Source organism: Apis laboriosa, unplaced genomic scaffold, assembly GCF_014066325.1.
Source record: "Apis laboriosa isolate Shangri-la unplaced genomic scaffold, ASM1406632v1 scaffold45_cov149, whole genome shotgun sequence".
In the NCBI taxonomy this organism is placed as follows: Eukaryota; Metazoa; Arthropoda; class Insecta; order Hymenoptera; family Apidae; genus Apis; species Apis laboriosa.
In genome coordinates this window covers 26,667-50,286 of record NW_025223361.1, presented here as the reverse complement: position 1 = coordinate 50,286, position 23,620 = coordinate 26,667, and the positions used below count along the sequence as shown (strand labels likewise).

Below are 23,620 nucleotides of genomic sequence, written 5' to 3'. Positions count from 1 at the left end.
GTGTGTGTGTGTATATGTGTGTGTGTATATAAATTTGAGTGTTTGCTCGTGGGGAGGAAAAGAGATTTTCAATCTCGACTCATCTCGTTTTTTCCTTTGAACTACAGAGTTGCGATTGCAACTCTCTCTCTCTCTCTCTCTTCCTTTTCTTTTTTTTTCGAACATGATGTCGATTTTGTTGGATCGTTTTGTAAAAAAAAAAAAAAATCTCTGAATGGAAATCATACGTGGTTTTTATTTTTTATCGTATCGTTTTCTTTCTTTTTTTTTTCTCCCCATCCTGTCGGTGCATGAATAAGATTAAAGGAAAAAGAAAAAAAAAAAAAAGAGAAAAGAAAAACGTCGTGTGCCTCCTCGTTCAGTCCGTGGTTTGTATGTACATACGATAATAATAATTAGAATAATAATAAAAATAATAATTACGATAGTTATAATAATAAAAATAATATTAATAATAGTAATAATGATAATAATAATTATTATAGTTTATATATATATATATATATAATATAATTTTCGTATGTATGTATATATATATATATATATATATATATAGAATTTCTATGTACACAAAGTAGCCAATGAATTTGTTACACCGCTCGATTAAATGTCTCAATTGGATCCCCATAANTTTTTTTTTTTTTTTTTTTTTTTTAAAAAGAAAAACATCACATAGATCTACGCCAGATACCAACAATATTCTTAATATCGATTTAAAGAGTCCCGGATCTTTCATAAACCACTTTAAGAACTTTCTCCGTATATAACCGTACGTTTATTTTTTCCGAGCATTTTTTTTTCTTCTTCTTTTTCTTTATTTCGAACTATTTTTATTCGTTAATATTCGTTAATATATATATACACGGCACGCGTGTAACGCAAACAATTAACCGCTATAAAACTTCTGATTTCTCTTACCCTCCTTAAAATTCATCACAAATTCATCCAAATTCTTTAAAATCTTTCCCAAAAAAAAAATTTTTTTTCTTTTTTCCCCCCATTCTCGCTATGCACACGTGTGCACTCCTCTCTCTTTTCGTCACACTTCTTCCCCCTCTTCGTTTTCTTTATCGCTTTCCTCTTTCTACAAATCGATCGAAAATTGGCAGCCTATGTTTATATATGTATGTATGTATATGTATATATGCGTATATGAACGGTCGTCTCTGTCTTTCTCTCTCTCTCTCTCTCTCTCTCTCTCTCTCTCTCTCTCTCTCTCTCTCTCACATACACGCATACACACTCTCTATCTCTCTCTATCTCTATCGCTCGCTCGATATAATCCCTCAACGCTGTTTTTACAGCGTCCAATAATAAAAAGTACTAAGTGGTAGAAGATGTAATTATCATAATCCATAGAATTAGCAGCAGCTCGTCCACCTTATCATCTAGGGGCGAGATATTATCGTCTTGGTAGCAAGGTAGAATCATGTTTCAGCGGTAATAAAAAGTAGAAAGTAAAACGTGGATAGTCGCTAAGAACGATTAAAAAAAAGTTTTCTTCTTATTTTCCTATTATTCTTCTCCCCTCCCTCCCCCCTTTTTCCCCCCCTTTCATTCCTCTTCACGCCTTCGAAGCGTTTGCACACTGAAGGCTGAAGTGAATTCGACACAGTATATAGAGATTTTCATTTCTCTCCACTCTCCTTCTCACTTTTTTCTTTATTTTATCTTTATCTTCTCATCTTCTCGTCTTCTTCGGTTCGAGAGTAGTATCGTACGTGGTAAGAAAAGATTCGTCGTCGTAAAAAATGCGTCTCGATCTGTGTTCGCGATCTCTTTCGGTCGATTTTTTTTTTCGATTCTTCCAAAAAACGAGAAAATTAAAAAAAAAAAAAAAAAGAGAAAAAGAACGAAGAAACAATTTCTCTCTCTCTCTCTCTCTCTCGTCATTTCCACACACGCTCGATCATCCCATTCACTCGAGAGTATCATCATGTACACGTGCACACTTTAAAAAACACAAAATACACGCGTATCTTTGCTCTATCTGTATTATATACCCTTGTTTCCGCGAGAAAAATTAAAAAGAAAAGAGTCTCCCTCCTCATTCACTCACTCGTCCATGCATTCTCCCATGCCATCTATGTTCATCTTACTCCACGCGACAGAGTGATATATATATATATATATATCTCTATCTATTTATCTATCTATCTATATATATATATATAAAATCTCTACGTGTACAATCTTATGTATATAGTCTTCGCCAAATCTCTTGGTGACGCGAGTTCTCCTCTCTCTCTCTCTCTCTCTTTCGTGGCCAGCCGCTAGCGGAAACGAGCGCAAAAAACTGCCCAAAATTCCTCGCTCCTTGTCAACCCTTTCGGCTCGTTTATAACCCCTCGTTTCGCTTAGGTCGCTGATTTCTTTTCTTTTCTTTTCTCTTCTTTTCTTTTCTTTCCCTGTCTGTCTGAGGTATATATATTCTATATCTTTCTGCGTGTATGATGCGGTGTACAATTATATAATAAAAAATAGTAGTAGTCCTAGCTCGATAATTAAGATATCAAAGAGTGGAGTATATTAGTCAGGTGGTCGTGAAAAGACGAATCCAAGAATTCATCCTCGAAATTCGCGTGTTTATCCCCCCCCCCTTCCCCTCCCCCTCTTCACTCGTGCATGCGGATATATAAATAGAATAGCGACTCCGTTTTCGTTATTCGAACGATCATCCTTGAACACCCTCATTCTCGAATCGTGAATGATCAAAAAAAAGAAAGGAAAAAAAGGTGCTTCGAGTAACGTTTATTAGGATTATCTTTTCATTACCACCCCCGAATTCCGCGTGTCAATCCTGGAAAAATAAATATCTCGGTCTCGAGTTTTCTCTCTCTCTCTCTCCCTCTCTCTCTCTCTGTCTCTCTATATATATATATATCTCGATCGATGCACACGAAACGAAGGGTGAAACGGAAGCTCGACGACGAAATCACGACGTTGACGAGGTTCCCGTTAGCGCGGCGAGGCCGTGACGACGTCCGTCGATCGCGGCCGATCCACCAGTATCGTACGGTGGATCGTGGCGGCAGTGGAAAGGCGGTTCTCATCGCGCGCCGTTTCACTTGGGCACGCGATAGTAGCGCAACACCAGGTAGCCCAGGGTGCGGAATATGACGAGGAACGCCAGGAGGACGGCCGTGTTAGCCCACAGTGGAAGACCGGAACCCCTTGCGCCGCCCTGGCTCTCGAGGATCGCCGAAACAGGTATCGTCGTGGCGTTCCTGCATTCCTGGAACTTGCTTGGCTGCGAGCATCTGCGGGAATTATCACAAGGTGGACGTTTCCGTGTCGATAAGTTAGGAAATCGAAAATTTCTAAAAAATTCGCGACGCGAATTTCTTGAACCGTACGCAGTTACCGTATAGTAGGGTTGAAAGTTAGGGTTAGGATCGAATTGGGGAGGGAAAGTTTTTATCAAAAATTCACAACGTGGTGTAGATTATTAAGTGTATTAAGCTTACGTGATCGGTTCGCCAACGCCGAATTCCAGGATTTGCATGTTCTGATAGGCGTAGTGCACCATACTCGCGTATCTTGCCCATGCCAACCACGGTGGGACAGCCGTCGCCAAATAACCGCCGAGCAATTGCGTGGCGAGGGTGTAAAGCGCGGACGCGGTTATGCTAACCTGCAGATCCAAACAGCATGCCCCAACGAAGAATCCCACGCTCTGCAATAAAAACAGACCGTTTCCGATTTTGTGACGATGATAATCAATTACAACTGGAATCGAATTGCATTCGAGACAATTAATCGATATTATTTTGCCAATCGAAGAAAATGAATATTGGATGGTAGAACTTTGAATTTCGTTTCGCCATTGCATAAATTGTATAAATCGACGAGGATAGTTCTTCGATTAAATATTCGATGATATATCATTGGATAATAATATAGCGAAAGGTAGACGGAGGGAAGGTTGTGTTCTCTCGATAACGCGTCATTTAAATTTGGTCGCGGTTGAACTTTAATCGGAAATCGACTCGATTTCGCGGCATTAAACACGGTCACGCGTTGTGAAACGCGCGAGTTACTCATTTCCGTCAATAGGTAGGTGGTTTTGAAAGTAAATCGTGGCCGCCTTTCATGTCACAACGCGACACGATTATAATACCGTGGCCCGTGGGTGGACAGTGTCGAGGGTTGGGTCGATCGTCGGAAACCGCGAAATTCCTGTTCCGTTTCCCTAAATCGCGACACTCTTATTTCTAATTTTTAATTTGAGAAATTGAATTCATATTTGTCTTAAGAGGAATTTATTCAATTAAATATCAATTATTTATATAATAAAGATCGATTAAATATAAATTGGCACGGTAACAGCTTCGTTTGTTTAACTGTAATTCTTTTATTATTAAATCAATCGAGAACTCGAACGCACAAGAGGCGAGGCATATTACTTCATTGATTAATTTTCGAAATAAAAAAGAAGGGAGAGGGATCACCGTGCGCGTTTTCAATCAGCGGAACCAGTTTATACCTTACAACCAAAAAAAAAAAAAAAAAGAAAAAAGAAAAGAAAAGAAATCTCGCGGATGGATGTCCTTGGAACCGAACCATTCTTTCGTTCGATCTTACCGACCGATCGAAAGGTAACTAGGGATGAGGAGGAGGGGTGTACCTGTGCGACGATGGTGTTGAGTAAGAGAAACGCCAGCAGGGTGACAAAAACTGCCGGACTGTGGAAGCCCAACATCGGGTAACTGATGATATGGTAGACAGCGGGCAACGTGATCGTAAGCGGCAACTCGCCGACCATTTTCGCCAAGTAATAGGCCGAGAGCCGATACGATCCTGAAAGCCGCTCCTTGTTGATCACCTCGCGTTCCGGAGGAACTGGAACAAAAATTTCGTTTTCGTTTCTTTTAATTCGTCGATTTCGAAAGTGATTCACTTTCAAGTTTTTGATATTTTTGTCATCGAATCAATTTGTATTGTACGTGGTAAAATCAATTGTATTGTACGTTGTTGTGTAAATGGCTTGATCGATTTGTCGGGCGAAAGTTGGAACGACGAGGAGATGTTTCGAAGCGTGGAAGAGGTTTCGATTTTTATATCGATTGTTGGTGAAACGATTCTTCGAATAAGCAGAGATCAAAGGGGGTATTTTCTTCTCTGTCGTCTCTCTCTCGAGGCTATGAAAGGATACATTCATGATACACACGAATATGAGTATTAGACCTTGATACACGAATGTATCGACGTTCGCAGTTTAATTGCCGGTTGAAGAGGCTAAACGAAGTATCGTAAGACAAGGAATTAAAGTATTATAAATATCGAGGTAATTATCATCGTTGAAAATCGAAACCCTCGAATAAGATATAAATAAAACTTCTTTGCAACATTTTTGTAACTCGTAAAATAATTGGAAAAAAAAAAGGAAAGAAATTATAAGAAATATAATGAAAAGTTTTATAGACGCGTATAATATATAGAAGAGATTCAACCTTCCAGTTGCAATTGATACTTGGAGGGGGGGAGAGAATAAAAAATAAAAAAAAGTCGGGATGAACGACTGAGAGATAGAAGGGAGAGAGGAGGACGCTAAAATCAGTTTTTACAGCTCTCTCGTCTCATTCTCAAGTTCGTTTTTAGTGTCTAGCCGCAGCCATTTCACTTTCTACCGGGGGATAAGGGACAATGACTGTAAAACGACGAACGTATGGCGAGGCTAGCCCCGCGACCGAGTCTATGGTCAAGTTATGCGCCTCCTAAAATAGTCTAGTGCCTATTAACTTTTCAATTTTATCGCTTAACCTTATCCTTTGTCCGTTTGTCACCTGAATTCTTCGCTCGTTCCTTTTCCTCGCGATCGTCCCTCCCCTCCGTTTTAATTAGGTGAAACAACTTTTACGACGTAATGTAATCTCGTAACATCGCTTTTATTACTCGTGGATCGATTGGATCGACTCGATAATATTGGAAACTGAACGATGGATATACGGATATTGGGTGATCTATGGATGATTTTTATGGAAAATTAAATTTTTTTTTTTTAATAATTTGAAACTAGTTAACACAATTTATTCGATGAAAAATTGGATAAATTTTCTCTTCGTCCCTAGGTGATTCTAAGAGGGAGTTTCGAGGTTGTACGTTTCATTTTTGCCGGCGAATTTCTAACTCGTTCTATACAGTCTGATTCCCCGTCTGAGATTCGTCACGGTCGTTTCGAGCTTGGAGCAACAGTCGACAAAAGGGCCTCAATTGCCGTGCCGGATTGTAAGTGGGTCACGGCACGACCTACATACTAACGTCTTGATTGACCGTTCCTCTGGTCCTTTGCAAATCTTTGCAATAAAAAAAAACGCGCGTTCGGCTGAATGGCCGATTCAGAGCGTCACGTCGTCGTCCCTCAATTAACCAATCTACCTCATATCTGAGACTCTACGTGTCTCTTGCGCAACCACGTGCACGGTGGCGTGCCCACCACTACCTGGCAAACTTTGGACCTCCTTTTCCCGTTCACCAGTTTTCAACGCTTTCTTGTAAAAAAAAGAAGAGAAATTTGAGATTTTAACGAGAGAAGTTTAAAAAACAAAAATTCTCAAAAATGATAAGAAATCCAGTATTTTAATTAAGATTATAATTGTGAGTACGAATGTACTCGAAGAATAAGAATAAAGATAGAAATAATTAAAATTATCACGTATATATCATTTGAATAAAATTTGAATAAAATTTTTGCTCGAATTTTAAAATTAAATTAAATATGGGACAAATAATAAAAGGAGGAGGAGGGGGAAGAAAAGATACTTACAACTGGAGAGTGCACCAAAGTGTGCGAACAGCATCCAGTACGTGGTGCTGAAGAACATCCATCCTTGGATGTCGTGAAGTGCCGCTTCGGTTCTGGGAAGTCTTAGCCACAACAGTCCAGCAAGCAGGCCGAGAGCTATCGTTTGAAGCCAGTTGAGACGAGACAGCATCCGAGGTCGTGCCTCTTGAAAGTTTCTTTCTGATAATACCTAAAATCAACCAAGGATAAATTCGTTTTAATCATTTGATATTACTTTTCCGAAAATCAGAAATTTCTTCCATCATTTCGAAGGTACATTCCTTATTCGTATCAAAGTAGCAAGGATTTCAATCGTATATCCAAGGCTATTAATAAATAAAATTTTCCTTGAGGAGTGTGAATCTTTAATAAATTCCAAAAAAAAAAAAAAAAAAAAGAAAGAAAAATTAACAATAATAAAAAGAGATCGCTCAATGGAAGTAAATGCAACAAGTAAATTTTCATTGGTTACATTGGAAATATCAAAGTTCACAATCTTAATCCCTGGTTGGCAGTCAAGGATCAAACAATTTTATAATTTTAAAAAGTCATCGGCGATTATTATTATATCTGCGAGAAGAAAAATTCCCTCCAACTTAAAATTATCACATTTTATCCTGTATCTTATCTCTGTATCCTCTTGAAGAAAAGAGAGAAAAAAAGAAACGAAAAATTATTATTAAAAAAAATTCAAGTACCAACATATAACGTATAACATTCAGCGTGGCCAAATTCGAGAAAAAAAAAAATTTCTTTCTTCAAAATGTCAAGGGAACAACGAGATCGTTCTAGATATCGCGGCGCGGTTGATGAGGTATTATCTTAAAAATTGAAGGAGGAGTTGTAAGGTTGAAAGAGAGATACACGGCTTGATTATTAATCGGCGTGCTCGCTATAACGCTGCCCCCGTGCTCGACAATGTCACAATGCAAGGTTGCTCGGTACACGTCTTTGGTGCAGTTCAATTATATCAAGCGGCCGTGAGGAAATAGAACGCAAAGTTTCACAATGCTGGTTTCGAAGGCCTCTTTGAACTGCAACTATATTACGCTGCTTAACCATGCGATCGACCACGGTTCGATATCGTTAATCGCTCAATTAAGCGATCCATAGATCCGACTGGCGTGCAGATTCACCAAGAAATAATCTTGGCTTCTCGTTCAACGATGACTAAAAATTGAAATATCATAAATTGCGGATTATTTTCATTATCTCGTATAAAATCGAAATCAAAAGCCTTTTAATCTCGACGCGAGTCGAAGGAGAAGAAATAAAAAAAAAAAAAAAAAGTTATTCGAAATTCCAATTACATCCTTCCCACAATTTTTTTGGGGATTTTCAAAAGAAAAATGACTTTCACCGTCGGAAAAAAATTCCTCGAATAGTTGAATCTGGTAAAAGTGATGCAAGTGGCGAGATGCGTTAGCACAAAGCGCGCCACAATCAACAGGCATACCGGTCGTTGTAATTATCCGGATATGGCGAATCGCGTAAACGCGGCCTAGTTCTCTTTTCTGCGTGCCGCGATCCTCTTTAAACCGAGAGCTCTCTTTCTTTCATCTCTTCCCTCCACGAAATCGCGCCCCTTTCTTTTCTTTTCTTAGCTTAGGGATAAATTGGTCGAGGATAAGATCGAAGATCTCTCGTTGATACTCGCGACTCCTCGTGATATTTGGTCTCAATTGGAAGGAATTTCTCGATTGTGAAAATCATGAAGTAGAATTCGATCGAAGTTGGACAATTTTCGAGAGGGATGAGAGATTTATTCAATATGGTCGATCGATTTTTCTTTTTATTGGAGGAAGAATGTAATTCGAAGTTGCTTTTTTTTCTTTGGATTTCTTGATTCTCGATTTTAAGGAAGAGCGAGATTTGGTATTTCATTGGAATTTTTCTGTTGGAAAATTTATTTGTGTCAAAATTTAATTTCGCGAAAAATAATTTATTGAGTTGATGAATCCTCTTCTTTTTGAAGTCAATTCCATTTTCATTATCATTTTGATAGAAGTGAGTGCTCTTTCGAGTATGTATTGGGAAATTGTTCCTAGAAATCGATTTCAAAACGAATTTATTGGTATCCTGATATAATTCTGATATTAATCGAAATCGATCGATAAAGATTTATCGAGTTTCGTTTAATTAATAAATTCCTTCGATATATCTTCCTCTCACGAGAATCTACAATTTGCTGATTTCATAAATTAATGTATGCAAGATGTTTTAAATTGAATTTGATAAATTGTCCGATCCGAATGATTTAAGAAGTTGCTTCCCATTTTGTTCCATTCCGCGAAATAAAATGAAATCGCAACTTGTTGCTGTCTTATCCAATTCTCTTATCTGCTCGAAACTTGTACAGCGGTGCTCGTGCTGTTTGCTTATTTCACTTTTCAAAAGGAATACCCTCGAAGCTTTGTTTCTTATCTGAAACCAGTTTCAGAAACTTGTACTCATGATTTATGATAAACAATGGCGAAGAGAGATCCTTTTCGAATCGACCATTTTTAATTACACTTCGTAATACCTTATCCAGGCTTACCAACGTGTCTCAAAAAATCGGAGAAATTACACCTGGGGAAAAGATAATACAATAACCAATAATCGAGAATTATTCGAATTATTCTTTCGAGAGAGGAAGATTTCATTTCATCCCAGAAAAATGGAACAAAGAAAGAGCGAAAGAAGGAGGGGATACCAAGCAGAATGCTATCTGGAACAACGTTACACCTAAGCTAAAGATGAAAGACTGGCTACGAATTTTAAAATTGAATCTCGAATCCCGATTGTCATTCCCTGTTATATATACATCTCTCTTTCTTTGCATACCGTTCATCTGAATTTTCATATTGCCGTTTGCATGCTCTATTAAGCGCGCAATGCGATCGAACTTTTTGATCTCTCCTTCGATCCATCTCTCTTGTGCAGGCCAATTCGAAACCGAGGCGTTGTTTCCCGAGGAGATCGACGCGGTTGCCCTACATAATTTCCAACCGCTGTTCACTTGGTGGAATGTGGCCGTGTGACGACGGCCATTTTTCGCTTCAACGTGAAAATTTCTCTTATTCTTATTCCTCTCGTTGCTGGATTGTGTCCCATCCAATGGAAATTTATCTCCTTCGTTCTCTCTCTCATATTTCGCTTCGATTACCTTTTTTTTTTTTTATGGAGATACATTAATACTCACTTCAACAACCGATTTACTTTTATTTAAGATCCATATATATATATATATATATATATATATCCCTTATTCGCGTTTGATCTTTCCCTAAACTAAGTTGTTTGTTAGCTCGAATGCAGTAGAGAGACGAGTGGAAAGGGAAAATATTCAAAATGGCGCGGGAAGGGAAGTGAAATCGGAAAGTTAACGAGAAGCGGAGCATCGTGCGGGACGATCTCGTGACGATTCTGTTTTCAATTGCTAAAACTGACGTCACTACTTCTCGGCGAGTAACGGAACCGAGTCCGGTTCATCCCGTTTCCCTAACGATAAATTCGCTTCTTCTTATGCGCATTCGATCTTCGCGTATTTCCTTCGAATTCGTCGCGAAATTTCATTCGTCCACTCGGGAAGAATAATATTTTGAACAGGAATAACATTCGATTCGATTGAATTTTTTTTTTTTCCAAAGGAGAGTGAATTATTATTAATTTTCTAATCTCTTGTTCGAGGGGATTAATTAATCTGATTTCTTTGTTCTTTGGAATACTCACTTTGAATTGCGACCAGAAACTGGTGGGCCACTGCCAGGTATAGTCATCGTCCGCAGAACTGGCGCTGCTGCTGGCATGGCTTTGCGTGTCTAACCACAGCGTGCGACCTTCGTCTTCTTTCACTGTAAATCATGGACACGATGAAAGATGTGGCGGAGGGAGGGAACCTTCCCAACTTTTTCGAATTTATTATTATCTCAAAAACTCAACGCTCGAAAACTGTAAAGAGAATAAAGGATCGCGAAAGAGAGACAGAGGATTATTGCATATCCATTAAAAAAAATAATATCCCCTTTAATTAATCCTTGACAGGTTAATTGCACTATTGAAAACATTGAATTTCGAGCGGAGAATCTTTGATCGAGAAACTGATTGTCCGATTAATGGGCGAGCCACGCGTCGTCGAAAACTTGGTTGTAAAAATGGAAGAATCGAGCGATCACGATCGAGGGGAATAAGACGAGCAAAACGTGCGATCCATTTCGTGTCGGCCATGTTTTCTCCTCGACGCCCCCCTCCTCCTCCTCTCCGATCCTTCGATCGACCTTTGCACGCGAAAGGGAAGGGAAAAACGAGAAGAATCATCCCTCCCCCCTCCCCCCCCCTCAGCGAAAAATCCCCGTGTTATTGCTCGACAGTCCATTTATAAAACCGTTAATCAATCGACGCCTGGAGGAACGATTACGTTACAAATGATTCGCATTCGTTCGTGGATCGGAAATCCACGAATTCTAGAATAATCGGAAGAAAATACATTTGTGATGTAGTGTTATGCGTGCGTCTGGATTCGAATTAAAAGTCCATTTTTTATGAAAAAAAGAAAAAAGAAAATCATTTCCAATCCCAATTTGAAATTGACCGATGATTCGAAACGAGGGAAAAAAAAGGGGGAAAGAAAAATCGATCGAAAACTCGCAGACACGTTGACCCAGAAGCACCACCCAGAGAGATCCCTCCCCCTGGAGTTTTTTTAAGCTCAACTGAACCGGAACCGCAACCAACTCGATAACCCCTTGGCGCGTCTATGAACACCGGTCGTGCACTGTGCAATACCGTTGTGGCTGATGTGGTGCTCGTGATAATGGATCAGATGGTCGCAGAGCGGATGTTGGCTTGGATTGTAGTCCGGGCGAAGTTCCGGCGGGCAGTCAGGTCCCTGTCTCGCGTTCCTCGCCGCGGCAACGATGCGCTCCCGAACCTCTTCTGGCCCCTTTATTTGCTCCACTGTCAAAGGCGAGCAGGCGAAAGGAGGAAGGTGTTATTTTTGAAATGTTTTTTGAAGTAAATACGATTGGATAGATAAGTATTTTTACACGAATTTATTTATCGAGAAGATATTTTTAAATTTTCCCGCGAGCGGTTGGCGAAGAAGAAGAGTGGAAGAAAATCGATAAGGTTACTCACGTATAAAATCAGCGGGGTTGTAGTGGGGGAGCAGGGTGAGTCCGATCGTGGAGAAAAACCTGCCGATGTTTGCCGTGAGGCCGTAATACGCGACTTGGCCACGGCTCAGCAGCAGGATCTTGCTGAAACTGTGGAACATCCTCGAGCTGGGTTGATGCACTGTTATCACTATGCTCTTCCCCTCTTGTTCCGCGTACTTCTTCAGCCGTGAAATCAACGCCTGTGCCGAATGGGAGTCCAACCCGCTCGTTGGTTCCTGGTTAGTCCAATTTATATTATAATTCAGTTTGATACGTTTCATCTCGAGCAAATATCAAGATTAAATTCGAAACTTTATAATTATTCTAATTCTTCTACAAATACACGACAAGATATTGTTCGTGAACGTTTGGAGAAACTTACGTCGAGCAGCATAAGAGAAGGATTGGTAAGCAACTCGCAGGCTATGCTCGTCCTTTTCTTCTCGCCACCGGAGAGTCCTCGTTTCGTGTAATCTCCGATAACTGAAAAAAAAAAATAAAATAAATTAAACATAACACCAGCCTCGATATCTTCACTTCACAATTAATCAATGTATAATTGAACGTGATCTTCGATAATTCGCACAGAAAAATATTGGTGTTGGTGGTTTGATTCAGCATCGTGATTTTAAATCGAACGCGGGAAATCTTATTAGAAAGAATATCGTTTACAATTCTTTTTTATAAAAATTGAAATACAATAAAATTACAATTAAATGTTCAACACTTTTCCGCAAGGAGGACCGACGGGTTTCGAATCTATTCGAGAGAGAAAACTGTCGAGAGTATCCTCTTGAAAATTGTTTTCTCACGGTGGACAATGTATTGAGAATGAAAGTTGTTCTTGAAATTTTTAATGCGTTGTCCACTTTAAAAGAGAAATATGTTGTCAAGAGCAATTCTTGAAAGTTTCGTTCTTAAATAGATTAATTAATTTGTGCCCGCTTTCGTGAGTCCTTTGGGTGGTGGCGTACCCACGGACCTGAGCCAGACACGTTCGAAATAAAAAATAAATTTTGATCGGCGAAATTATTGAAAAACATTTACAAAATAATTATTTAAAATTTTTTCGATCGATTTCCCTCGAAATATCTCGCGTATAATAAATTAAAATTGCAAATTTTATATTTTCAATTCGATTGATTTATTGAGTAATTCGATGATAATTTTTTTTTTTAATAAAAAATTAGAAATTATTTTTAACAATTATACTCATCGAATTAAAGAAATCACTTTAATAAATCGATCCAATTATTCGTAGTTTTCGTATTTTCCAAAATATATATGTTAAATTAAGAAGAAGATCGAAAAAAAGAAACACAAAATTCCTTCTCATTTATAACAATATTTCCGCAACTGCCATCGATTTCATTTCCCTCGCCGAAATTAATCGAAACTCGATATAAATTCACCGGTTAATGAATGAAAATTCTCTCGTACCGCCGATTCTCTCTCCGATTGAAATGTAAAATTGCATTGTTCGATTTGTCTCGCGCTTCGTCGAACTCAAAAACGATTCGAAATTGGATTACGTACGTGACAAACCTGTGGCATTCTTGTACAAAGAAAGGAAAAAAAAAAGTAAGAAGATTTCGATCGATAAAGCTAATCAACGATGAAATACATAGGTCAAACCTTCTCTCCGTCAAAAGGAAAAAAAAAAAAGGAATAAACGAAGAAAAATGATTTTTCGCATGCATGGTTATATTCGTTGGATTGGTATCCAATAAAAGCATTATTCTCGTTATCGGAGATCGCTTTTCAGTTTCACCTTTCACTTTTTCATTGATTCAGTAATTTGGGATGGAAAATGAAAAAAAAAAAAAAAGGAAATACGATGCTCTTTTGTTCTTTCATATCGTAACTTTTTTTTGAATTCAAGTTTTATATTTCCAAATTTAATTTCAATTCTTCGTGTTCATTTTTAACGTTAGTTATTTTTTTTTTTTTTTTTTTGGAAATAGAAAATGATAAAATCTCTGTTTTCTGAAAAGTTTGTTGATGCGTTTGGAAAATTCTAAGATTTTTTTCCATTAGAAATACAGAATTTTAGTAAAAATTCATCGATTTTCAAATTTGTTATAGAATAAATGTTCCTAGATTCCATTGAAAAATGTAAAAAATTCATAAACGGACCTGATCGTTCAAACTATTCAGAAAACAATCGAATTTAATATCTAATCAATAGTTTCCGCTATTTGTATATCAAAAATTCACGAAACTATTTTCCATTCGCGAGATGGTACCAACTACCTGGTGAAATTGGGTCGAAAGTTATTCGATTTTCTCCCTAGAAGTAAATTTTTACGATTTCATTGGGGCATTCTATTTCGAATTAGTGCGGTTAAAAATATTTTCCTATCTTTAAAACTCCTATCTCAAATTTATAATACTATTTCGCATTTTCCTTCGTAATTATTAAATTTTATAAAATTAAAAAAGTAAAATATTTACAACATCACAATTAGTAGAACAATTATTTTTAACATTTTCGAATTCGACGATCCATCGAAACTGTGAACATTTCCCACAATTTCAAAAAAATCATCACTAAAAAAAAATCAAAATGGAAATCATCTTGATTAAACCTGCATATCTTAAAAGGATTTCAAAGAGTTTCCAAAGGGGACGGATATCGAAACGCCCGAAGAAACGTTCACGTTCCAAGCAACGTAACACTCGAGCACACGATAACAAACGATTCAACGAGCGTTTAACGGCGAAAGATGAATGAGTTACGATCCCGGAAACGGCGGATCGAAATCGCCGGAACAACGGCGACGTCTATGGCGCGACGACCATCGGCCCCCGTGGTTGTGGCCCGGTTGTTTCTTACCGGTGGAAGTCGTAAATTGCCACTGGCATCTCGCTCGCCGCCCATAAACAAATTACGGCGAATTTATACATGCTCGCGAGGCGAAAGATCGCCCTAGTTTCGCGATACCGAGCTATAGAAGCCGTTTTAATCTTATCGCTCGTTGCTGGAAAGTGAATATATAAGAGAAATTGGCGGGATCGTTAAACGATCTTGCAAGGGGATGTGGATAGAGTGAAATTATTTTCTACCTTCCTTATCTCTCTCCCGTTTCTCATTCACTTCGAATTATTTATATATTCGAACAAAAAATATGAACGAGTTTCAAAAAAATATATCTCTCATTAAATTATCAACAGCTCGAAGAACTTATCATCTTATATCGAATCGATGATGTAATATCATATCGTTCCAAATGGCGATCCATCGATCATAATATCATATATATATATATATATATATATATACTCACTGGTGTCTTGGCAGGTGGCGAGGTCGAGGACCTCGATGATATGATCCACGCACTGCATCTTCTGTGAGTGCGAGAACGTGTCCGGAAGCCTGAGCCTCGCCTGGTACTGAAACATACGCGAGCAGAAACATCGGATAAGATGAAAACAAACAACGAAAAAGAAGAGAAAAATTAAGGAGGGGGGAGGGGAGAAAAAGAAAGAGGAGCGGGAAAGAGGATCGAGGTTGGGTTGAATTGCGGCGAAAGCGAGAAACGGTGGTAGGGTTACGGTGGTGGTATGGCGGAATGGAAGATCGGTATCTCGGATGGAGTTTACGGAGAGCGGAGGGGAGGGGAGGGGAGGGGAGGGCCGCCTTTTAACCCAAGACACGGCCCCGTTTACGCATTAAACACGAATGTAAGCAAAACCCGGCGGCGTGGACGTGCATTTCCGTTTCGTAACATCCAGCCCACTTTGTGTCTATTATTACCATCTGACACGTACCCCCGGGGATGCATCGGCCCGCGATCGTTAATCGCGATCGTTAAATCAATTACGATAACGTTGCAACAGCCTCCCCCTCCCTCCCCCCTCCTCCTCCTCCTCCCCCTTGCGAAACCGACATTACGGTTTTTCGAGAAAGGGTTCGCTCCTTTTCTTTCTCTTTTCTCTCTCTCTCTCTCTCTCTTGCCGATCTCCGTTGATAGCGAAAAGAGAATTTAGAGAGAGAGAGAGAGAGAGAGGAATTTCGGGTTTCGCGCTCTCTTTCGATTCGTTTCAAATTTATCGAAGATTTCTTTGTTTGCTTTTATTCTCTTTTATTATCTGTTAATAAAAGAGATGATTGAATAGTAGAAGGGGAGAGGGATTTCTGTTCAAGGATTAAGTTAATCGTCCAAAAGGGGGGGGGGAGGGAGATTGTGTAAGGCAGGAAACCGCGAATCTTGTAGAGGAAGTTTCGTGTCACCGTGCCACACCTTCGTCGTTCGAAGAGCGCGACGAGGAACGACGGGGCCACCATCGTTGTTGAACGGCCGTGCACGTAGTGCCGTGGACTTTCCTCCTCGCCTCGAAACGCGTTCACGCGCGCGTGTTTGATAATTCGGGGACACGCGAGGCCAGGCCGTGTTGGAGCCGAAGGGAAACGTACGGTCGCTGTCGCCTTTGGAATTCCATCGCGGTTGAAATGGTTGATCCGCGGTCGCCGTGGAATTCACGCGGGGATATGACGTGAGAATAGGAAGTGGAAATTTGAATTTCTCTCCCTCGAAGCGTTATAGTTATTTTCTAGGGGGAATTTCTTGGTTTTATTGCTGGAATTGTGTTCCATGGATCTTTTTGGATCCTTTACTATTTTGTATCGAGGTAAAATTGTGTATAATCTAAAATTTCTATAATGCAATATCGGTACGTTGCATGGAAGATTGGAAGCTGTTGTTTTATTATTACTTTATATGTTAAAAATCATCCAAGATATCCAAAATATTTTGGTACTTTGGTTCGTTTTAAAAAATCGATTTAAAAAGAGTTCCACGAATAATATTTACACCGTGTATATATTTTGAGCAATTTGTCGCACGCATAAATCTGTCAATTAAAATGGATCGTTTCTCGCCCCTGTCGATTACGTCGACTAATATTTCTGGTCGAATGGATGGCTGGAATCAGGCGCTTCAATGGTGGGCTTTTAAAATTCTATTATGTGACTGATTAATAGTTCCACTTAATCATTCGAGGAAAGTATGCGCAACTATATAAAACGGCCGATAATGGCTCTCGACGCGGTTGGTTAAGTTAAATCAATGTAAAACAGCCAATTAAACAGCCCATTGTTTCCTAGCCGCCTATTTGAAATTCCACTCGAACGAAACCATTAAGCTGCTTAATGAAAGGAAATTCGATTCTCTCGTCTCCCGCCATTTTGCCGGATCCGCGCATGCGCCTCGCCGCCCGCCAAATTTACGCTTTTTTTTAAACGAACTTGTTCAAAGTTTCTCCAATTTTATCGAGTAATCGAAAAATTAAACCGTAGAGTAATGGATAAAAACGTTTAACGTTTATACAAAGTGAAATAAACAGGGGATACGATATAAAGTTTGAAAGAATATATATATATATATATAATCGCGTAAGAAATTTCCATTTAATTTGACAAAAAAGTACATGCATATATCAACTATACTCGAGAAAAAGTATTTATATATCTTTTTTTTTTTTTTATATAAATACCACAAATTTACAGTTTACAAATTTCTCTCGTGTAAATAATTCTATCAATACGATATTATAATTTTACGCAGGACACGCTCGTTAAATAAAAAATAAATTCTCGGAATCCTTATTAAAAAAATCTCTTTTCAACCCGTTTCAACGAAACCGGCAATTTCTCCTCGGTCATGTCGGTTCGTCACGCGCCGGCGATCGATTCGAATCGTGTGCACGGGGCTTAAGGCGAATCCCGCCGCGGTCGACACACCCTGCCTTGGCCGCCGCGGACGAACGTGCCATTTTCTCGACAGCCGGGAGTCCGTTACACAAGAGGATCCGTTATGCGGAGAGAGAAAGTGGCGGCCGACGATATTTCGCTGCGGGTATATAGCGGTCGTCTCTCTCGGCCAGCAGGAAACTGGACCGCTCCAGAACGGAGCTCTCACGACCGTGAACGTCATCTCCGCCGGCTGGTTTACACCGCGACGACGACCACGACGACGTGCTACCTATCACGACGCGGTGAAAAGGGAAAGTGAAACGATTCGTAGAACGGCTTTTCGAGGAATTTGTTCGAGTGTACAGTCGATCGAAAATATATTAGATTCGAGGGGGAAGATGGCGGAGGGAAGATGGAAATAATTTTAATTATTCGGTTATTGGGAATATTTAAGTAGGTTGGATTGGATTATTAAGTCTATTGTTTAACACAAAAATTTCTGAACAGATTTTTTGATTATTCGGGAAAAGATACGTGCAAATGTTCTTATGGAGAATTAAAGAATTAATTAAAGTTTGTTAAAGATTTTGGTATTAGTGGTGTAAAAATGAAATTTTTTTCGATCGAGATAATATATTAACGGCAAGGTAGTTCGTCGATTTACACTTTCAAACTTGAGATGAGAATAAGACAATGATAGGAGAATAAAACAAGAAAATAGAAAGGCAGAGAGGCAGAGAGACGCGTATACGAAAAGTGATAACGGGTTGGAAAGCGTGTACGTTATCACCGGTAAAACTTTCGTGTTCCATCGAAGGGAAGGAGGAAATCGAGAGGCGGCTACGAAAGGAAACCCGCTTAACGGTTAAGAAACTGGCCAGGTGAGCAAAAAAACACGTGAACGGAAACGGAGAGAACAATGCACCGCTGGCGGGAGAAATGAAAAGCTGGCCGAAGGCTGAGAAACTGAAAATTGGGACGAACTGTCGTTAAAAGAAAACTGCGCAGAAAACGAGTGGAAAAGGAGAACGACCACTATTATATTATACCGAGTGTCTCGCTGTTATGAATCTCTTAAAATCAAAGACAAATTTTTACCAATCCTCGTTAAAATTTCTTCGATGGTAATAACGGACATTCGAGACATTCTTTTATACTAAATATTTTTACTCGCTTTTTCATTTTCACAAGTGAGAAGAATCGTCACTTCTCTCAGCAAAGAGAATATCACGCCGTGTACAGAGAAGAACGGTGTAAAGGCGCGTCCATAAGTGCGCGGTGACAGGGGGCACCGTCGCGATGGAGCGAGAGAAAGGCACGAAGAAGAAATACGAGAGCCCGCGAAAAGAAAACAACGTGACACGTTGGGGAGAAAGGGGGAGAAAGAGAGGAGCGATGGCAGCTTTAGCGTATTATGCACGTAGGGAGACGGCGCCGAATGTTTTTGAAACACGTAAGACACGCGCTCCGACGGTTCACTGACCGAGTTATGACGTCACCACAACTCTCTCCCCGTCTTTCCTTCTCTCGTTTTTTTTTTTTTTTCCTCTTTCTACCACCCTCTATTTGTCACGGGGCGACTCCTGTCCCCCTTGCCGTATAATCGAGAGAGGCCAACGTCCTGTTGGATCGGTTCATGTGTCGCACATGCACTGGGGGACATGTAATGTATTTACGATCCGTGCATCGATACGATATGATGAATTTCTTTCGATCTTTCTCGCTCTTTCTAGGAGATATTTTACTTTGGGTGATTTCGTTGAAAAGTTAGTCAAAGTGTATGTAAGTATTTTTGGTAACGAATAATAGTTTGATAGGGATATCGATAGGGACTTTTCGTAATTTTTTTTTTGGAGAAATTTTATCGTGATTTTGATTCTATCTAGGGACTTTTTAGTATCGGTTAGATAGAGGGTAATTTTAAAAAAGATGAAAAAAGAATCGAGGATGCAAAAATTTGAAAAGTATTTAAATAATGGTACAAATTCCTTTTTTTCATAAATTTGCTAATATAAATTTCCCCACAATTTATTCTTTCGCTATTTCAAAACACGTGAAATACTAAAACCGAGTCTCCTCGAGTATTCCCTATTTATACCATGGAAACTAACCTCAAAAGTTAATCCGCCATATTTCTCAACACCCTCCAAAAACATCTCGCTCAAAGCTAAACATCCTTTTTAATGCCAAAACCTGACAAGGAATAAACTTTGCCAATTCGTTAATGGGTGGCTCCTTCTTGCGCGTTAAATTCGCGAGAATGGTACGCGTCGTTGTTTGGCTCCTGGCCCGCATTCCATGCGATCCCAAGCTCGAGGTCTCCTCCTAATTTTCTACCGTGAACTTTAATAAATTTCGCGCGGAACTTGGCACACACTGGGGCTCGTGGCCGATTTCCACGGAAATACGAGGAAACACCAGAATCGGCCGCTTCCTGTTCAGAAACGAGTAAAATTTTTAACGATTTTAAATTAAGAATCACGATTGAACAATTTATCGTTCGATCTATATATCAACCGTAGTAGCACCGAATTATTCGAGGTTACAAGAAAAAATTATACGTATAATTATATACGTACGAATTCGAGCATATTTTAATGAAGTTAACTTTATTCCAATCAAATTAATTTAATCTCATTAATTTTTCATTAATTTTTTTTTAATTTCCGCCTCTATTTCGCCAACCGCCCCCGTGAGCTCACAAGTCTAGCGCGTCTGACTATGCCGGTCCGCTTCTACTTGCGCGTCTGCATTGCCACGTAAATATGGAGGATTTACGAGTTTCGTCGGCGATGAGGCGTTTCATTTTTGCGCGGTCGGTGATTATTCCTTAGCTCAAATGTTCCGTTGGACTATTTTTTTTTATTCTTCTACGTACGTAACGATCGAACGTTGAACCTTTCTCGAATCTCTCTCTCCTCCTTTCTCTTTATAAAACATGTATAAAACTTTTTAACACGCTCAGGAATGTAGTAAGATTTTAACGGTTGAATAATTTATAATATTCATATTCAGGGTATACGATCGAATAAGTTAATTGTAGCATCGAATTATTTTGAGATTATACGAAGAGTATAGGCAATTATTGTTATTCAGGTATTCAGGTATTAATTGATTGATTAACTTTTCTTCTTTTCTTTTTGATTCTTTCTCGTTCGACAATTTTTTGTGAATATTAATTCATCCTCGTCAAATTTAAATTGAATCTTTTCGAGTTAATTAAATATCGATACCGTAATAATTTACAAACTATAAGAAAAAAATTAAGATTTACATTTAATCATCGGTAGAATTATTATTCGATCGTATAATGTTCATCGATACGGATCCAATTAAAGAGATTTATTTAATCGAATTTCGCTCGAGCGTGGCGAAATTTTATTGTAGAAATTCTATTAAACAAACGGTCATCGAATTTTATCGGAATCCATCGGACGGAGATTTTTTTTTTCGGGGTCCATTGTTTTATGACATGGCCGTAGCTAGAGAAATGGACCAATTTTTTTTTTTTTTTTTCACGCGCGTGTAATGGCGTTCATGGATGCAAATTCGATGGGTTGTACGACTGGGATCGGTCTCGTTTAATGGGGAACCCGTTTTCATCGGTTTTATCGTTCGATGGTAGGAATTTATCGGCCCGTATTATCATGCGGAGGAAAATATTTCGACTTTTGCCATTTGATGAGAACGGTTTTATGGAAATTATTCTCGTTTTACGAGAAAAGATTTCGTCACGGACACGACAAGTAAATAAATATCAATTTCTTTTCTTCTTTCTATTTGATTATTTTTTTTTTTTTTTTTTTTTTTTTACCCCCAAATTCTCGTAGTACTGGCCATTATTTAAATTTACGTTTCTTTAATATTTTTGATTGAAATTGAATTCGATTGAATTGTTCGAAACTTTATATTTTATGATGTATATATAATTTTCTAAAATGAAAGATAAAAAAAAGTCTTACCTCGAGTGTCTGTCGTAACGTGAGATCGGGAAAGAAAACGTCCTGCTGTTGCACGTAACAGATTCTTCTGCGCCATCTTTTTGTCAACCTTTCACGATTCAGCCAGATTTCACCCCCGTCCAAGCCCACGCGGCCTGACAGGCAGTTCAATAACGTCGTTTTGCCGCAACCTGTTCGACCAATAAATAACTCGTCGTAAGTTTTATAATTAAAAACATTTTATTCAAATTAAAAATCATATTATCATATCCCTCTTCAAAATTTATATTTTCTCATTTCAAATACAATACACACAAAAGAAACGGATTTACATAAAAATAAAAAAAAAAAATCTGAAAATCAAACATACCCTTAAAAAAATCTCGCGATCGTCGCCAATCAGGAATCCATCCTGATTAAAGTAAAGTAAAGAACGAGAGTGGAAGAAAATCCTTTGGAAAGGATAGATAGAACCCTGTTGTAGAACCCTCCCGATTCAATGGTGGAAAGGGAGAGGTGGGGGAGGGGTAGAAAGTGGCGCCTCCAGAGGTATACCGGAATAGGGTACCATCTCGTTCCTAGAATCGTCGTCGTTCGGCCAAAGATATACGGCTTTGGACGGTGGAAATACGCTCGCGTGCCCGTTCCCGAGGGACGTTTTAACGACACACAAAACCGTGAACGAACGAGAAAGGGCGAGAGAGCGCTCGATGATTTGTACTCGCGTGTAACCCCTTGCTTTGCGCGCTTGCTTGTTAAACGAATATCGAGGAGGAGGAGAGGGAGGGAGGACGACGAATCTCTCGAGATAAATATCGCTCGTTACCGTCCGCGGATACCGGCAGGCTTCGTGCTTCGTCGCGGTTAAACATAGAAGAGTAACCGGACTTGGGATCCATCCTGGGGAATCCTGGGAGAATCGATTCGATACATTCGAAGACGTTCGTTGTTTACACAGAGGGGATCTCAATTTTCGAAATTTGATTTCTCTGTATTTTTGATTGGATTTTTGTAACTCTTTTCTTTTTTTTTTTTTTTTTTTTTTTTTTTTTTTTCTTTTTATTTAGTGTATTATAGTAGTTTGGATTATTATTTCTTGTTAAGTGGCCGTTTGTCAAGCGTCCTTGTTTGAAGAAGTTTGAATATTTAAATAAATAATAATGTGTAGCGTAGATGGAAAATTTTCAAAGATTCTTCGAAGATCAAGGAATCTCTGGCTAGGGTTCCAAATCATATCTTCAAAAAAAGAAAAGAAAATAAAAATCTACTATCTATAAATCTACGTATTGATTTCTCTATATTTTTGATTGGATTTTTGTAACTCTTTTCTTTTTTTTCTTGCTTGAAAAAGTTTGAATATTTAAGTAAATAATAATGTGACAGGTAGAAAGTTTTCACTTTCTTTCCTTCAAATATAAAGGAATCCCTGGCTAGGGTTCCAAATCATATCTTCAAAAAAAGAAAAGAAATAAAAATCTACTATCTATAAATCATCGATTGTTCGATCGATTGTCGTCAATGTTTCACTTCTCCACATATTTTTTTATTTTTCTTTCCATCGTTCGATGAACAAGCTCACATAATAATGATAAAACTTATCCAATCTACCGACGTGTATAACAACGAATCATTCGAATTTTTCGGGGCCCGTGTTCTCGAGGCTAATTGACCGTTTGTTCCGCGGCGAATTCTCGCGAATGCTGATGACTCGATCGTATTTCCATGCCCCCTCCTCCCCTCCGCCGGACAATTTCGCGTCAGTTTGCGTCATTCGTTTATTTCGCGGCCTCCTCCTCCTCCACCTCCTCCTCGTTTTGGCTGTGTCCCGCGCTCGTAACTCGTCCGTCCTTTCCCCCTCGAGATCTATTTGGGAACCGGGTTGAACCGCGTTTCGCAACGATGTTCATCAACGATGACTTGTTTCATCCGCGAAGGACTTAGTACGAATTTAGCATCGTGCTTCACTTTTTTTCTCGCCACTTGTGTGCACGCGGCGGTTTAAATTACGATTACCATCTCTCGTGATGTAAATTGTCTCTTTTCTCGAAGTTTCAAAGTTTCA

At 39.0% G+C, this 23,620-nt stretch overlaps 1 protein-coding gene across 2 annotated transcripts in view; it reads right to left on the bottom strand.

Moving 5' to 3' along the window:
• Nucleotides 1-1,564: 1,564 nt before the first annotated feature.
• The window catches only part of LOC122716455 (ABC transporter G family member 14), a 45,761-nt gene continuing 23,705 nt past the window's right edge, over nt 1,565-23,620 (bottom strand). The window contains exons 3-12 of one of the 2 annotated variants that reach the window (XM_043939541.1): nt 21,580-21,749; nt 15,210-15,315; nt 12,305-12,405; nt 11,903-12,158; nt 11,552-11,722; nt 10,499-10,620; nt 6,767-6,974; nt 4,628-4,842; nt 3,468-3,676; nt 1,565-3,260 (exon numbers count right to left, since the gene is read on the bottom strand). In XM_043939541.1, the coding sequence (XP_043795476.1) occupies nt 3,065-3,260; nt 3,468-3,676; nt 4,628-4,842; nt 6,767-6,974; nt 10,499-10,620; nt 11,552-11,722; nt 11,903-12,158; nt 12,305-12,405; nt 15,210-15,315; nt 21,580-21,749 (1,754 nt within the window). In that variant the 3' untranslated portion in view covers nt 1,565-3,064. The remainder of the gene's footprint in view (nt 3,261-3,467; nt 3,677-4,627; nt 4,843-6,766; nt 6,975-10,498; nt 10,621-11,551; nt 11,723-11,902; nt 12,159-12,304; nt 12,406-15,209; nt 15,316-21,579; nt 21,750-23,620) is intronic. The other variant, XM_043939542.1, reaches the window with a different exon arrangement.